The sequence below is a fragment of the Eschscholzia californica genome, unplaced genomic scaffold (genome assembly GCF_041429995.1).
Source record: "Eschscholzia californica isolate CP2 unplaced genomic scaffold, dmEscCali1.0.p SCAF_2, whole genome shotgun sequence".
In the NCBI taxonomy this organism is placed as follows: Eukaryota; Viridiplantae; Streptophyta; class Magnoliopsida; order Ranunculales; family Papaveraceae; genus Eschscholzia; species Eschscholzia californica.
In genome coordinates, this window is record NW_028238309.1 from 8392475 (window position 1) to 8411382 (window position 18908).

Below are 18908 nucleotides of genomic sequence, written 5' to 3' on the forward strand. Positions count from 1 at the left end.
ATTTAAACTATCGGAAAGATGAAACCGATTTGTAGCATAAGACATCGGTACAGTCATATCGATTTGTAGCATACTTAAACTCATTTTTGCTAACTTTTCTTGAAGAAAAACTCGCAAGTACTTCTGATCGAGCGACAGTAACTCAATATCACCTTCTTTACTACAAAAAAGTTGAGTTAGAGAAAATAGACGTTAGACATGTAAATTACTCCTAATGGATTTATTTTCTATTTAATATTATTTTTGGACTAAACTCATTGACATTTTGGACCTAAAACTCATCCCCTAATAATAATGACCCAGTTGGTTCGCAACGGATTGATCTATGTTTCGATCGGATATAACATTTAGAGTTGGAATGTTCGAAATGAAATGGGTAAAAGGGGTAGTCTATGTGGTGCAGGCAGGTGATGGATCGAGACAACCGTCTACCATGGAACTCGAGCAAGCTCTTCAGCAATGGAAGTACATTGCTCGATTTAGAAGCTCAAAGGACTTGCTTAACTTTTACACTAGTTCGGCATTATATTCATCCAATATATTTTTCATCTTCCATATTGGCTTATCATGATATTCGAAATGTACTATATTTTCTTGCTCTGATTCGAATAAGATGGGTTTTATTGAATATACAAAATAATGTGTTTTCTTTAGTTACAATGAATTCTAGTAATGATGCATTACCTTCTAGTTGGTGTTCAAATCAAGCCATTCAGACAGTTCAGACATTACGATTGCTGACATAAATATTATTGTTGATGTCCAGTCAGTCGACCAGTTCGAAGGGCCCTAACAGTGATAATCAGATCCCCGTCCAAGATTTCTTCATTTCTTCAGTCCCAATTCCCCTCGCCCATCGAGGCTCTCTCGCGGGCTGCTAAGCATTTGTCTTCCTCGCTACTGCGTCATCCGAGCCTTCCAAATTGGACAACTCCTTTCTACTAGGAACCAATTCTGGACATTTAGGACTGAAGTAGTTTGAGACCACCTTAGAGTTCAAAAGCTCAACAATGGGAGCAAGTTTCACACATCTTGGTGTCTTATACTGACTGAGCGAACCACCTCGACTAATCACATAGTCCATCAATTTTTCAAAGGTTCCTGTGTCCACCATTTTTATCTCTAGAGGCCCAATTGATTTCTCCGAAACTCGCAATTGACGATACACACTACTGAGAGAGTTTTCAATTGTGAGGCAACACTTCTCAAATATTGATGAGGAAATTTGTTTTGTTTCACCTCTGCTAAGCTCCCAATATAGTACATAATGACCGGGTATAGTTGATGTATCGGCATAGCTTGTGTAGTCAACTAGAGTTGCCCCGGATGGTTCAAGATGGTTGATGGCATTTTTTATAGCATTTTGCAGCTCTACTTCATCAGTCTTGTCGAAATCTATGCTCAAAATGACGTCTTTTCGGCGCATGAAGTTGAATTGGGGAGCCTTGTTTTTGAACCCGGATACTCGAAGCAAGTCTCCAACTCTATAACGATAAAGTCCTACAAGAACACCTAACATTATAAATGTTCTATCCTTGTATAAAGAAACTGGAACACGAAATTATGTGGGTGGTAGATGATATGATATGACAAATAATAAGCTGCAAGGCTAGTTGTTACCGAAGTATATGTTTCCGTACGAATAGAGACGTTCTGTTAAGAACTTACCTGCATAAGTGGTGACAACGAGCTCATATTCATGCCCCAACTTAACATCAACAAGATCAACTAGCTTCTCTTTCTCATTCTCACATAGAGAGCCGGCGACAGAGACAGATTTGGTTACTCCGTTGCTCTTCTCATAAGGCAAGAACTCGAAATAGGCCAAGGTAGGAATAAGGGTATAAGATACTTCACTAGGCTTAGCTAAAGGCTCAAGGTTTATGCCGAAAAGACACTCTGAAGACGCATAACGAATACAAACGAGTGGGAGGCTATTACTATAATAATCAAGACTAGGGATATACGAAGACATGGACCCAGTAACAATAACCTCTATGTACTTAGTGTTGGGCCATAACCTAGTTATAATCCCTTGCCAAGACACTCTACTGCACTCTATCTCAATAAACTCTGCGAGTTTACGGTTTGGTCTAAGTATTTTCAGCACAGCTTCTCTCACTAATGGGTCACTAATTTCTGCTTGAACCGTTCCGGTACGAATATCGTAACAGAGAAGGGTCCAATGGGTTTGTAAGAATTGTATAGCGTGAATAAACCCGGAAGCGAAAACAGCACCGACACGAAGAACTTCATTGTTTTGGTAAAGCCCACAAAGCAATTGAGAGTACATGCTTTGATAATGATCTTGACAATGAATAGTTTGAATAGGGCTAGTATAATTGGTGTAGGGATCATAAGTTCTTTCTTTGAAATGTGAACTTTTATAGTAACTAGTAAGAGCTGATCTAGCTACTAATCCACCTGGTGTTTTTGATTCTGATCTTGTGAACAAAAAATACATTCCTTTGCCTTTGTTCAAACCAGGAATATATTGGTTTATGATTGGCATTAAAAGGCCGTAAATGAATGCTTTTCTTTCATTTTGTTCTTCAATTGTTGGGAGCAACTTGCTTTCTCCTCCTGAAGTACCCGAACTGGAATTAAGATTATACAGAACCCCTGTCAGTAACGACGTTATATAATATTTCTACATAGACAGACAGACAAACAAACAGACAAACACAGGAAGGGAGTGAGAGAGACTACATATAATATGTATATATATATATATATATATATATATGTATGATCACCTAGTGAGAAACTCAGAAATAGGATGAGCACAAAGAATTGGTGAAGTATCCCCATTAGCTATACGATTAATATCGTGTTGGATATATTCGTATGTGATAACGGGCATGATCTTCTTGAAGGTTTCTCGATCGATATGCCCATCTAACCCATGTCTTTGTAAATACTCAACATTAGCACTACGTGATAGAATTTCAGAAAGAACTTGTTGCTGAATTTCATCAACACTAGATGTTACATTTTCAATGAAATCAAGACACTTCTTGTTGTAAATATCAAATAGATGGTCGCTATAATCTTCCATTTCGTATTGTCAAGATTTATTATATCCTCCATTTTTATAAGATTAATCAAGAGTTGGATGGAAGAGAATGAAGGTAACTTTAGGTATAAGGTTGTGGTGCCAAGCTCAATCAACTCACTCTTATAACATACGTGATCCAAATTGTATGAACAAGTTTAAAATTAGAACAATGGGGACCTGAATAGGACTAGTCATTTTTGCCGCTTTATTATCTTCTTCAAGTTAGACACGTCACGAATTCCCTCAAGGGGGATTAAGATATGTGAGAGATGGGGATAACTAGATTTGATGTCTTCTTTAAATTGGACGCGTCACGAATTATCTGTTCTACCTTGAGAGAGGGAGGGATGTTAGGATACGTGACGGATCGAGATGACGAGATCTGATTTTTCACCTTCTTCGAGTTGGACACGTCAAAAATTTCCTGTTCCACCTTGTGGGTGGGTCGGTGGTTGTAGAGGTTGTTGAGATATGAGGCTTCACTAGCATAATCAAAGCTTCGCTAACATGTGTCTTGCACATGTACAAGATCACACACGTTTTCCCTACACACACAAAATATCACACATGTGTCTCGCACGTACACAGATATTTTAGGTCAAAATCTCGCATGGTTAGAGTTGATTTTTTTTTGTAGAAACCTTTTATTTAATTATGATAAAAAAAATGAATTGATTTTACGCCTAAGTCTCTCATGGTTGGACTTGCTTCGATTCCGAGACAGAAATAACATTCACCACAAAAAGTGATAGAAAGAACCCGAGTTAGAGCATTTCCAAAAAATGCAACACTCAACTAATCTAGTGCAACACTCAACAAAAATTCAACTAATTCAATGTGAAGTATGAATTGAGATTCTCTTTCCTATGTGGGTCAATTGAGATAGAATAATAAATAGAGTTATTTCCCAAATGTCCCCCAATTTTGTGACCAGCTTCTTGCCTGACCCCCCTACTTTAGCAATAATTCCCATATAACCCATTTTTTCCCTTATATTTAACATTCCGTTTAAGACATCGTCTTTAACAGATAAGACAATGAGTATTTTAGTCTTTTTTTGCGCATCCATGAGAGGAGTGAAAAGACATCGTCTTAATCTAAATCAGTGAACAAGAGAGTGACCTAGGCGGGTCCTCTAACAACATTTTTCCTGATAGAAACAAAAAAAAAGCTACCCCACTAATATATTCTAAAACTAGCCCACTAATATATTCTAGACATATGTTTTGTGGTTTTGAGATTTTTAGAGGCATTTTTCTTAAAAAAACAACTTATTCACCGGGCGTATCAATTTGAGCAAATAAACCGAAAGAGGAGTTTACGTGGTTCAAAATTAGCAGTGCATTTAGCAGGGAGTTCCATGGCCATACATGCTTCCACTGGCTTATTTTTTTCTTCTATTTTGGTTTTCATAGTCCCTCACTTTATTAGTATCCGGGGTTCACCTGCAATCTTCTGCCATGATTCTGCAACTCCTGTTATATCGTTTTATTTCCTGATACATTGTTTCTTTACTGTTTTTCTGGATAAAGGAAATGCTTCGACCGATACCAGTTGCTTTGGCATCATGTACCCGATTCTTTGAAGCAATGTCAGCAATGAGAAACATTTTCAACACTTCAAACTATACGAGTAGGTCATTCTTCTTATTCTTCGCCAACTACACCACCAAAAGATCCATACCAAGGAGTATTAGACGAGGCAGATTGTGTAACTCCGCCTTGGAGACAGGAAGTTTGAATGATTTGGGTAGCAAAAGTGGCGGTATGTAATAATGTAAAACCAAGACTAGTTTGTTCTCAGTTTTTCTTTGTTTTGAGAGTTTGTATGTTGATATTAACACTTCAATACACGCTCGCGATTATATTTGAACAATGAACACTTGAATCAATACCAAGTTCTAGGATCCTATTGAAAACGGTATATCTGCTTACAGAGTAGAGTAGGGGCTAGTGGGCCTTTGTTTGGATCAGGATTCAACTGTCTCTAGAAAAACCAGTTCTGGAGAAAAACATTGTTCCTAAGAAAACGGTTTTTTTTAAAAAAAGGTATTTGAAAAACGACTTTCGAAAAAAAGAGTTTTTTGAAAAGAAAGGTTTCTGAAAAAAAAAAAAGGTTGCTAAAAAGAACAATTTCTCATAAATGCTTTTCGGAAAAAAAAAAGTTGGTGAAAAAAAATTTGTTGAAAAACATTGAACAATTATTTTGTAAAAAATGTGTTTTTAAGGAAATATTTTTTGGAAATGATTTTAAGTTTGAAATGCGGGTTTAAGAATCTGTTAGCAAATAGGGTGGGGAGTAGGGTGAGATTTTAATATAATACAAATTTTGGACTTGTGCTAAGATTTTGGTTGCCAAATCCTGTATCTAAACACACTGTAACTTTATGTAATGAATTAGGAGAGTAAGGTACGGTGTATAATAATGCAAATGGAAGAATGATACTGTAACGCCCCGTTTTTTTATATTGCAAACTGGGTAGAAGTGACCAAATGGTATGATAGTTTGGTTCAGACAATATATCAGTGGGTTTAAAAATCGTAATCCCCTTACGTTTCGACCAAAACATATAATTTTACTTTTTGGCCAAACAAATTAAAAAAGAGACTGCTGCATCAACTCCTCTGTGAGTGAAGTATAAATAAAGAGGAAAAAAGAAGCGTGGTGCTTGGTGGTGATAAAAATTAAGTGAAAGTAAGAAATCTTTCACCTTGTTGATGTCAGCTCGGTAGATTCTTAAAGAGAGAGAGAAAGAGAGAGTGCATATCAGATTTGTTGTTGGTTTTTTTTTTGTTGAACTGCAGATTTGTTGTTGTTGTTAGAGTCTTTGAGATAAATATTTAAGGAGAAAAATGAAACAAAGGGAGGAAGATAAAGAGGGGGAATCCACAAAGTGGTGGTTCGGTGTGTATAAATTTTCTATGTCCTAATTCTTTTGAAGGTTCTTTCAATTTATGTCACGATAGATTTAATATTATTAATTTACTTTAACGTCATCGGCAATGGGTTGGCCCTGACCTTCTAGGATTGAAGAATAAGGTTAGGTGGAGGAGAGGGAGGGATGAAGTAGAGGAGTGAGATAATGAACTGAGGAGAAAATGAGATACGAGAAACAGAAAGTTTGATCGGGCGCCGAATTAAAAGCATGGAGATAATGGAGGCCCAATCGAACTACCAGACATACTAAACGCCAAAACAGCTAATTGGCCACAAATTGGGGCCTAAAATGCAATCAACCATTTTATATGGACTCCGGGAGTCGTTACATTCGATATGACATGGACACACCATACATAAATACATGAATCAAATAGGCGCCATAACTAACTTCATTAGAAACATCTTGGGCCTTAAAAGATGTTTAAGGCCATCTTAGGGGCATGAAACTCCATTCCTACCTTTACTTTATTTATACCTATTAATAAAAGTCAATATTGATGAATTCTACCTCCATCCTGAATAGAATTGTGACCTCTGAATTTTTAGAGTTGATACACAATCTGTCACATCTCTAAGCACCCCAAGAAGGAGAGAAATGACTATAGGCCCCTTTTTCTATAATGGCACCCCAAAAAAATGCCCTCATTTTCTTATACCCACCCCTCCCATCATATGAAGAAAAAACATAGAAAAACAAATGAAGAAGAAGAAACCCAACAACAAAAACGATTGTTCAACAAAAAAAAAACAACAAAAACGATGAACACAGAAGAAAAAGAAGACCAACAGGAATAGAACAAGACAACAACAAGAAGCAAAGAAGAAAATAATATCACCACCCATCCTGAACTTTCTCTGAATCACCAAAATTTCGATTTTAAAATTTGTAACTTGTAGGTTAAATTTTAAAGGGTTATTTCCCTAATGGCCCCCTGCTTTGTGACCAGCTTCCCGCCTGACCCCCTACTTTACGAGAAATACCCATATGGCCCCCTATTTCCGTTAACTTTAACTTTCCGTCATTCTCTCTCCTCCATCTCTTTTTCTCTCTCTGCCATGTCACGCCACATCATCTGTTACGCCACTTCATCACCTTCTCCGGCAAGGTCGCCGGCCGGCGACCTTCAAACTAAAAAAAAAAAAAAAATAATTTCTTTCTCTCCTCTCTCTCTCTGTCTAAGAACTCCGGCGAAGGAACCCTTCGCCGGAGTTCTTAGAGAGAGAGAGAGGAGAGAAAGAAAAAAAAAAAAATTTTAGTTTGAAGGTCGCCGGCCGGAAATTTGGCCGGCCGGCGACCTTGCCGGAGAAGGTGATGATGTGGCGTGACATGGCAGAGAGAGAAAAAGAGATGGAGGAGAGAGAATGACGGAAAGTTAAAGTTAACGGAAATAGGGGGCCATATGGGTATTTCTTGTAAAGTAGGGGGCCAGGCGGGAAGCTGGTCACAAAGTAGGGGGCCATTAGGGAAATAACCCAATTTTAAAACTCCAAATAATAGTTAGAAGGTCAATAAAAAAATGTAGGGATTAAAAGATGAGAGCCGTTGAAGTCTGGGTGTTTAGTGAAAATAAACAATGAAGAACAAGAAATGAATTCCGTACTGGATTAGATATGTGGAAGACTAGTTGTTGGTTCTGTAAGGTAATTGTGGGCTGGGCCTAGTAAGTTCGGTTGTGCTCATAGCAGCACTTCCAAACCAATGTGATTTTCACACTAGACATGATCAAAACGAATTGATCAAGTATGGTTGGAGGCATTTATCTTATCCCTCATTTTTCAGGGAGATTATCACCACTTCTTTTTTTCTCGCTCCAAAATATTTGACACCATCTCAAACCCTAGAGCTCTCAAAATTTTAACTATCTTCATCTCACGGGAATTATCAAGTTCAACTATGGTCGCTGAGCATTGAAATGGGTCGACCATACCGAATTTATGCACCAACTCACTGTGTTCTTCTCAGTAAACTCCAAGTGCAAGAGACCCATTCTTTGTTTACAAAACACCATGGGTGAAAAAAGTTCTAAAAGAAATTGGGAAAACATCAAAATACTCTACCAAATCGTTTTATGGACACAATCCATTCTCCAATACCTAAATGAACATTCCCTTACACATTATTCCACATGTTTGATGAAGTATTTTTCGGTTATGCAAAAAAAAAAAAATGGAACTCGAGCTTGAAATAGATCTGGTGCCACTGATTTCTGACACGAAGTTCGGTGGAACCAAAACGACTTCCTTTGGGGCAACCAGTATTAGATCGCCGCCCAGAAACATTTTTTGTTGGAGCTCAAATAAGTGGTCCCATGATAAAATTCTTAGAGGAAGTTGACACGACACCACTGATTTGAGCTCCTATAACTTAGCTTGGGTTACAGGGTTCCGAATCGGTAGGATGAAGCCAAAATTCTGTATGAAATTCGGTCTAGTTCTATCGATTTGGACCTAAAAAAAATTCACGAACTTTTCTTACAAATTCATTCAAAGCCAGATAGGAATGCTTCAATGAACCTTTTAAGAAACCCCAACCAGAAGAATCAAGCTGTGGAACAAATATTTTACACAAATACAAATTTTCCAAATCTAGGATTTTTTTTTTGACAAATTTGATGGATATAGAAAGAGAAACTGAAGATTATGACACGACGAATGGAGAAGAAAAATGATTATAAGATGTTAGTTGAATTTAGAGAGAGAGATTTGACGAAGGAAGTCGGGTGATCTCAGTTACAAATGGTTTGATGAAAGAGAAGATGTCCAAGTGTCTCAACGCCTTCAACTTCGATATGAACTCTCTACCTAGACTTTAGGCATGTTTGGAGAATTAAGTCCACTTATCATCCGACAAATTTGTTATATTATTTACTTTATATATTGCTTAAATTACATGAGATAATCTCGATGGCAAACTGATTCCACCGAGATTCGATCTCACGACCTCATGGACTTAAGATGGGTGTCCAACCGCTACACCAAAGGATGGTGGAAAACAATTAAACTAGTGGTCAGGACGCATTGTGGTCAGAAAAATGAAGCATCATCAAAAAAAACAGCAACCTTATTGTCCAGGCCAATGTTCTTGGGCATTATTTGCTTTGTTTCTTCCCTAGCCAATTGAGATGATACAACTATAACTACCCACTCAATAGATCCAAGGGATTAAATACATATAACTTAAAGAAGAGAGGTTTTATATTCTAGCTTCAGTGATCAAATCTGAATTCATAGGACTGCTTAATTATACAACAAATCAGAGACCAAAAACCCCCACAGTTTTATGATAAACAGAATCAAGAAGACTAGGCTAGTCTAGGCTAGTTAGTAGTACTAATTTAATTAACAAAAGTTCTAAACTTACATTATCATTAATTTACTAATACACTTTTCTTCGAGAAGAGGGTTCTCAGATTAAACAGTTTAACAGCCCCATTTCCACCACCACCATTAGCGGCGGTGCTGGAACTCTCTTCACCACCACCACTGACCAATAAGCTACTACTGTTCTCATCACTTCTGCAACTCGAATTCTGCCTTAACCCCATACACATCTGAACATTCAAATTCAAACCAACCCCACCACCACCACCACCACCACCACCACCGAAACCCAACCGGCTTTTATTCCCTTTGCTATCTGAACCTTCCTTTTTCACACCATTATTATCAACGTTCCGGACCACATTTTCCGAGGGTTTCGAACCAGTATTATTACCCCCACCACGCCGAACCTGCCAAACTGGACTACTTCTTCCCAAATGAATCCCACCTCCTCGAATCGGACTAGTCGGCAATTTCTTTGATTTTGACTCGCCCCCTGAGTTACTTCTTGAACATGGAGCACTACTAATCTTCCGAGTTGCACCCATTTTCGGCCGATTCCCATTATTTCCGGCCGATCTACTCCGGGAGAAAGGCCAAATGTTGATGTTTATCTCTGCTGTATTATTCGTTCCATTATTACTACTACTTCTTCTATCTTTCTTCTTCTCTGATTTTTCAACCCTATCATCTTCCCTATTGTTGTTGTTGTTGTGGGTAGTTTTCTTATCACCCACTCTGAAAATGTCTCTCCATCTCTTCGACGTTGATACTACTGAAGATGAAGTTGAATCAGATCCTGGTCCAGATTCAGGAACGGTAATTTCTGGTTCTGGTTCTAGTACTGGTTCTGGTTCTGGTTCTGGAATAGGGGTTTCAGATTGTGGGTCAGGGAGAAGACATAGAGGGAGAATGACACCGTCGACGAATAACTCATCGGCAGAATGGAGATTGGGTTGTGGAAAAGAAGGATTTCTAACCATCCAAAACTCGAATTCAGGTGAGTTCAGATTGTTGCTTCTTCTTCCACTACTGCTTGGTGAAAGAGTAGTACTAATATGTTCAGGTAAAGCTTCTACTTCCGGTTTCGGTTCCGGCTCCGGCTCCGGTTCTGATTCTGGGTCTGGTCTAAATTCCTCCTCCATTGAAGACGAAGAAGAAGAAAAGCAAGATCTGGTATATGTTACAGTATTTTAGAGAGAGAGGAGGGAGGGAGGGAGGTGGGTGGATGATATAAACAGTGAAGAAAATGTGAAAACTTCTTTCCTCGGAAGCCAAACACCGGGTTTCGTGCAAGAATACTTAAAGAAAGCAAAGTCTGATGATATATTTTTAATGGACGAAATTACCCTTTTAGTATGGGTCGGATTTTTTTGGATCCGAGTGAGGTTGAGAGACTTTTTCTTACCCGACGACGGCCCATACATCCACGCGGTTGTACGGACTTTGTTGTATCTCACATGTTTGGCAGTGATGAAAAAGAGTAGTAGTACTAGAATAGAATTGTAAAATCAGTAAACAGAGAGAGAGAGAGAGAGAGTACTACTAAATTTAATTTGTTTTAGTTGTAGTGTATTTAGAATCATCATAAGTGATTGTGTCTCTCTACCTTGGCATTTTGATGTAAGGCAAGTGTAAAATAAGTGTAAGAAAAATGTACACTTTGATTGTAATTTGTACAGAATTCGAGCTTACATCCATTAATCATCTAACTTCGTACATTCTTATGTTTGATCAACCATTCACCCGTTTAGCCAACAATCGGTAGCCCAGTTGGTCAGTGTATCTACTTCGCAATGCGGAGTTACAAATTCGATCCCACGGAAGTGCAAATTCCAGTAATATTTTATTTGGATATAAATAAAATAGTTGGGTATAAATAAAGTACTTTATGTGAGTTTTAGGCCATTTAATTTGTCAAGCTTTAGACCATTGGTAATTAGGTCAGTTATCGTGCTTATCACATGGTATAGATGTGTCAACGCCTTTGTAATGACCATTGTAGTCAAAACCATTCGCCCTTTTCTAGTGGAGAATGATAAATTGAAGCTTTTTGGTTCTAAGAGGTTCAAATGGGTCAATTTCTAACACGCCTGCTATCTCATGACAAGTCGTGGTGTGTCTACCACACATATTGATTGTATCGTATCCTGGCATAATATCCAGTTTGAACCAACCTTGCCAACTAGTTTGACCCGTAAGCTCGCCACACTTCGTTGAAAAGGTAGGTTTTTGTCGGGTAATTTTTAAGATCTTTTTAATCATTATTTCCATCGTACTAGCTATTTGTGATTTTGGTTAGTAATGCAGTCGGTCGTCTTTTACATATTGTATTTATCACCAAAAGAACGATACAACGTATTAAAGAAAGGGTAAATTAGACCTACTAAGTGGATGGTGGCAATCCATATTATCCAGTGTGGTCCTGCCTGATCTACTCTTAATAGGTTTTTTTTTAAGCAGACTCTTAATAAATTAGATTTGGACAAGTTATTTAATAAAACAGAATAGAATTTGTTAGCCTCTTCCCAAATAGATTATGTTTTCAAATCGAAATCCTCAACAATAGTGAGGACAAAGATGGAGGGCCCATTTAGCATCTACATTATAAGAGGTGGGTATGCCCCACGAAATGGCAGAGACCTAAATTGAGGGGCAGAGCCACCATAATAGGTCAGTGTCGTGTTAATTTCTTACCCTTCATGAGACATTTTGCATTCGAAAGTCTTATGAACTTATCTTATGTAATGCTCATGAAGTTTTCAGATGATATTAGGAATAACAATTATGTATCAAGTAATTTTGTGATTGTTATCACTGATGAAAGAAAGTATGGTTTTGCTCAAAAAAAAAAGTACTGCCTTCGAACTTACAACTACTAATCATCTAACTTGGTGTATTCTTATGTTAGATCAACCATTCGTCTGTTTAGACAACAACCGATAGCTCAGTTGGTCAGTGCATCTACTTCACAATGCGAAGGTTCCAGGTTCGATCCCATGAAAGTGCAATTCCGAACTCGGGTATAAAAATTAATTTATGTGGGTTTTAGGTCATTTAGTTCGTCAGGTTTTAGACCAGTAGTAATTAGGTCAGTTATCGTGCTTATCACATGATATCGATGTATCAATACATTTCTAATGACCATTGTAGTCAATAGTCAAAACCATTAGCCTGTTTCTAGTCAAGAATGATAAATTGAAGCTTTTTGGGTTCTAAGAGGTTCAAATAGGTCAATTTCTAACACACCAGCTATCTCTTGACGAGTCATGGTTTGTCTACCACAACAGATTTATTCTTATGGCTACATATTGAGTCTCCATTGTATTGTATCCTGACATAATTTCCAGTCTGAACCCACCTTGCACTAGTTTGACCCGTTTAGTTGTCGTGGTTGTCTTAACCCATTATAAACTCGCCACACTTAGTTGAAAGGGCAGGTTCTTGTAGTGTAAATTTTAAGATTATTTCCATCGTACTAGGCTACTAGCTATTTGTGATTTTGATTATTTACATATTATATTAATCACCAAAAGAAGGATACAACTTATTAAAGAAAGGGTGGATTACCTACTAAGTGGATGGTGGCAATCCATATTATCCACTGTGGTCCTGCCTGATCTACTCTTAATAAATTAGATTGGGACAAGTTATTTAATAAATAGAATAGAATTTGTTGGTCTCTTTCCAAATAGATTATGTTTTTAAATCGAAATCCTCAACAATACTAAGGACAAAGATGGAGGACCCATTTAGCATCTCTACATTATAGGAGGTGGGTATGCTCCAGGAAATGGCAGAGACCTAAATTGAGGGGCAGAGCCACCATGATAGGTCAGGAGTTCCACAGCCAGAACAGAAGGTGGTAAAATTAACTAACACTAATAATGGATCTTCTTTCAAGAATCAACCGCCTAGGAACCCCAAAAATTTTGGTGTATAATTTCAATAGGAGAGTCGGATTTCACGTCCATTCCTCTAGAGAGAAAGTGGAGTGAAATCTAACCGCCCGGTGAGATTTATCCACAACTTTTTCGTCGGCCCAAACATTTCTTTTCAAGAGCAGCCGCCATGAATATAGTGCAACTGATTTAGTACAGTAAAAACATAAATTAGTTTCGATTTTGTTGAGAAACATAAATTGTAGTTTAGGTGAAGTAAATTATTTCATTGAGTATGTATCTTGTACTCACTAAGTACGAGTTACGAAAGTAGTTTTTGTAGAAGTATCCAAATACTAGTATGTTTTTTTTTGAATGGTTAGCGTGTCTCGAATTCTTGACCTCTAAGGTGAAAGATTATACTTCTTACCACTCCAACCAAGAGTTGTTGACCACAAATAGTATGTCATTCACATATTAGGACAAAGTAGGCATGTCAACGGATATGTAACTATCTGTTGATTTTATCTGTATTTGTATTTGAAATATCTAAAAATTTAGAAAATAGTTATAGATGTTGATAGTTTTTCCTAGTTCTTTAGATTTATAACAATTACATTTAACTTCAAATGCGTGACTAAAATTTCATAAAAAACTAAGGAACAATAAGGTTAAAACTCAATAAAGGGGTTCTTACTCAAAATCATTTACGGAGGATTCAGTCTCCTATAGAAATGTCCGATAAGCCAATGACTTTCCATAAGATGGATTTTGTATTTTTGTGTGCAAATGTTATGCTATGTTATTCTATTAAATATATTTTACAAAAAAAATATAATATCCTATTAAGCTTATCGCTGGAGACAATTGGATATGGGTACCGATAGAAAATGTGTTACCCGTTTAAGTATCAAATTATCCGAGATGAATCAAGATACACATTCGAATACAAATACAGATCAGATATGCACAATTGTTTCGTTAAACATCTGATGGCACTCCTAAGAGGAAGTAGGTAGGGTAGCACTCCCTTATTCTCATTTGCCTACTCTAATGAGCAAAATTTTCAGTATTTAACTTTACTTAGTTTGTTGGAGGCCAGATCAACTAATGCATATTTTTTAGCCAAGTAAATCTTGGCGTCACCTCATACATTATGCCAATTTTAATGTTTCTTCGTTAGTAGTAAAAAATTATAGCAAATACGACAGTTCAAATTTATATGTATTGGACTTCATCTAGAGGCAATTTAGATGCAAAACACAACAAAGACGAAGTGTCATGTTCTAATTGAGATTTTCATTTCTAAGTGGCTAAACAGAAATCTTCTGATTTTTGCGCATCTCCAATGCAAATTTCTTTAGTTTTTTCTTACTAATGTGTTGTGATAATTTTTGTAAAGAAGTAATTAGTTATTTTAGAGATTTGTGAAGTGATAATTTTTATTGGTTTAAATTTAAGTATAGATAACTAAGTCAGTTAGAGATATCTCAATATCACAATCTAAAAAACATAATATATTCTCTAGAGGTATCTATATATATTTTACTACCGCCACATCATTCTACTAAATTGAGTTTTACATTGTAGAGTGTTTTTTTAAGAAAAAACTCTAAATATCATTCATGACACTCAGGATTTTTAAGATTATGTGTTGTATTGAAAATCCTCTAAGATACTTTTTTCCTCGACTTATCTTCAACAATCCAGTGTCAAAGGAAAAATGGATTGAGGAAGGATGGTAAAGAAATTAGACAAAATCTACAAGGATGACGAAAAATCTCGAGGAGGGCGGAGAAATTAGTTGCAATATGGGCCTGAATTTTACTTTTAAATCTCATGTAGAGCCGGTTTATAACGGGGTGACTTCCAATTTGGCCCCGAAAAGTTGATCAACATGCGATAATGGCCATCCTAAGATGACCGAATCACCAGAATAACCTCTTAAATGAACATTTCATTTGTTAACTCTAACTTATGATTTTCTCTTTGATAGTGTCAAAAAATAGTTTTCGGGTAGTTAATAAGAAAAGAACCTTGTAACCTTAAGTTGAATCCTTCTTCTTGTTCTTGTGATGAGGACTTGAGACGGGGGGAACCTGTGAAAACACTCCGGCTTTCAAGTCAGTTCAATGCGCAAATAACTAGCCAATTGAATTTGTAAAGATTAGATCTCGATGTGTTAACCTGTTTGATACTTATGGGTTGTTGAGAGGATCTCGACTAGTGTTTATGGAAAGACACGTGACATGGTGGTACAAGGAAAGAATCACTGATCGTGATAATATCTTTTGTCAGCAACGACTTTAATTATGAAAGAAAATCTTTGGTATTATTTAGCCTTCTGCGTAACACTATTCTCTCGAGCGTAGCATAGCTCAAGGAGTCGATATCTCTTCTATAGACCTTCATATTATGTCTCTCTGGTCAAAGAAGGGTTTAGCAGCATAACTTACTTGGATTCACCTCTCCGCTTGATTTTATATTATAAAAGAGCTAAAGGTCTTGAGCAGACTCATACCGACCTCCTTACAATCTCTTTGGTTAGAGTAGGGCTCCGATGGTAGATCTCGTCAGTCTCCACTCTCTAGTAGCTTTATCAAAGGCTCATTTTTATACGTTTGGGTGAAATTTGTAGGTGCCGCTTAGGTCAATTCGTTGACATCTTGATTGGTCAAAGCTGACTAAATATTGTCTCAGTACAACAGGAAAGGGTTGGCCCATCGGTCGACCTCTGTTAATGTCTTTTTGTCTTTCTTTCTATCTCCTTTCTCCCTCTCTTTCTCCCCCTCTCCATCTCTTATCTCTATCTTGTATATCCCATGTCTTATTGTGAGAAATGAGGAACAAAATGTGACTCAATTTATATTATTAATAGGTCGTTTCTCTTCAGCATCATGTGTTATTGTGGAAATTGCTCGCTCTCATAATATACTCAAAGGAGATTATAAGAATGGATGCAAAACTTGGTTGCAGGCGGTAAATGCTCATTAGATAACGTGCAAGATAAAATTATTTGTGTCTTCCAAACACAGATTAAACGTAGTACCAAGTCTATTACTTGTTTGGCGAAGGTAAAATGTATCAATGACCTAACCTGAGATATAAAATACCTGATAAACAAATATTGGCCCTATTGTGGAATTTGCACCCGAAACTTGGAGATATATTTTTTTTTCTTCCTGATCAAATAACTCAAATAAAATTTCGAACAAATTACTTTTGTTATTCCCCTGCTCCTATGAGGATAGAAAACCCTATTTCTCCCAACATAATACGTTTGTACTTCTCTGCCCGAAGATTACTAATATAAGAAGGGTTCTTTTATAATTTTTGGGTTTCTAGTCCAAAAATCTACACCTAAACACACATTTAGTCCATGCTAAAATTAATATAGGATTTTAAGCTAAAATAATAATTATAATGGATATTTAGTCCAAATTGACCCATCTTTATAGAAAAAACAGATCTCTATCATTTCTATTTAGTCATAATACCCATTATAACCTTTTATATAAGAAAAAATCCACTTTTGAAAACCAGATTTTTTTCTCAGATTTTTTCGATTGATTTCAAACTTACTATCTGTTTCGCAATATCCACGTTATTTCGTATCAATTACGTATATTTCTACAACAAAACACATTTAGTATAGTTAAAGTATGTCCAGATGTCAAAGTTACATTGTTTTTCTGTTTATTGATTCTGATTTTGTTTCATAAATAACGTGTTATTTATTGTTAAAGTTTCATACTTTATTTTATTTTTTTAAATGTGTCATACATAAAACATTATGTATCAACAATGTTTTTTCCAAAAGGGAAAAAGACTAAAATCCTATTTTCTGATAAGGATTTTAATCTCTTTTTGAATTTTATTTCGGGCCTAAAACTCGTGGACCCGTTCTTTTACCCACTTTAGAACTTTTAATATGCCGGGATCTTTAAATAACACGACAAAATCATACCCCAATAGAAAATCCCCTCTATTATATATATATATATATATATATATATATACATACATATACCTTTTCAGTAGATGCAGTAATCATGAGCTTGTTTGTGCTTACCACGACTATTCCACCGGATGTAAATAGGAAAAAAAAATAGGATGAATAACAGTTTTGTGACACATTCCTTCAGTTTCAAAATGAATGACCTATTTTGAAAACTCAACTTTTTAAGCGAACATCATTAATTAGTTATAAAGAATATCATGATTTTTCCAATTGTACCTTCATTAATTACAATGAAAAAGTTAAACTTACTTTTAAATAAATTTGTCATTAAATTTATAGTAATGGGTATTATTGGAAAGAGCAAAAGTTCTTTTATTTATTTTTAAAAATAAGACACTAAAATGCGACAACCGAAAAAAAAAATTAGGTTATTCAATTTGGGACTGAGGGAGTAATTTAGATAGATTAATAATAGGATTAGTGTAGGTTGAGGCGTATCTTGAACTCGTTTCACGAGGGAAAAAACAATAGGAAAGCTTCAAGCTACAGATCTCTAGGTCAATAAAAAAGAGGTTCACTTGATATGTTTAATCACTAAATTTTTCACGGGTTAATTTTGATCTGGACTCCAATTTCTGATAATTCAAAAAATTTAGCCTCTATATTTGTTTAGCTTTAAATTTGGCTTGTAACATTATGATTTCGTTAGTCATATTTAACAGTTAATATTTTCTTGTCATTTCTTTCGAAATGTTTCCTTCTTTGGTTTTTCACTCTCTTCTGTCGTTGGAAAAAATCGTCGACATATGAATGGGCAATATCCTTAAACAAAAATATTTTCAATATTTTTTGCCCATTCTTTTTCACAACCACCGGTATCTTCTCTCTCCCTTCTCTGGTGTAAGAATTTCACAAACCCTATTTTATTTCAATCAATTCTAAATTGTGATTACAGATACCTTAGCCTCTTGTCTGGCGAACCTAGCCTCTTGTCTGGCGAACCTTCTCATCTATTCGAAATTCACAAACCCTATTTTAAATTCTAAATTCTAAATTCGAAATTGTGATTACAGAATTTCACAAACCCTATTCTAAATTCTAAATTGTGATTACAAACAAGCTCATTTCTCATCTATTCGAAAACCCTAGCCTCTTGTCTGGCGAACCTTCTCTTCTCTTCTGTTCAAAACCCTAGCTTCTTCTTCATGTAATAGCTATAGTTAACAGCCCCCCTCAAACTCATGGTGAAGATGAAAGATGATCCATGAGTTTGCTTCGTAATCGAGCAAAGGTTTCAAATGATAACCCTTTTGTGAAGATATCTGCGAGCTGTTCTGTTGTTGAAACATGAAGTACTTGAACCGATCCATCAGCCACCAGATCTCTAACATAATGAAAGTCGACCTCAATATGTTTGGTTCGAGCATGGAAAATGGGATTCGAGGCGAGGTATTTTGCACTGATGTTGTCACAGAACAACTGAAAGGGCTTTTGTAATGAACACTTGAGTTCATTCATCAGGTATGAAACCCAAACTAATTCTGTGGCTGTGGTAGATAAAGATTTATACTCTGCTTCTGTAGATGACTTCGCAACAGTTGCCTGTTTCTTAGAGCTCCATGATATTAGATTAGAACCTAGAAAAACACAGAAACCACCTGTAGACTTTCGAGAATCTGGACAACCAGCCCAGTCCGAGTCTGAATAAGCAATAAGTTGAGTAATATTGCTAGGAGATAATCGAATA

The 18908-nt window shown here is 36.4% G+C and overlaps 3 protein-coding genes across 3 annotated transcripts in view; all 3 read right to left on the minus strand.

Annotated features, from left to right (window-relative positions):
- The window catches only part of LOC147555896 (homeobox protein knotted-1-like LET6), a 93794-nt gene that overhangs the window by 46096 nt on the left and 28790 nt on the right, over nt 1–18908 (minus strand). The gene's annotated exons all lie outside the window — the stretch shown is intronic.
- Nucleotides 601–3060, minus strand: LOC147555907 (indole-3-acetic acid-amido synthetase GH3.6-like). The gene is made up of 3 exons (XM_086662469.1): nt 2757–3060; nt 1669–2597; nt 601–1500 (listed from the first exon to the last, which is right to left on the minus strand). The coding sequence occupies exons 1-3, from the start codon at nt 3056–3058 to the stop codon at nt 878–880; spliced, it is 1854 nt and encodes a 617-aa protein (XP_086518595.1). The 5' UTR covers nt 3059–3060; the 3' UTR covers nt 601–877.
- Nucleotides 9176–10641, minus strand: LOC147555908 (uncharacterized). The gene has a single exon (XM_086663603.1). It carries the CDS (start codon nt 10462–10464, stop codon nt 9367–9369), a length of 1098 nt encoding a protein of 365 aa, XP_086519729.1. The 5' UTR covers nt 10465–10641; the 3' UTR covers nt 9176–9366.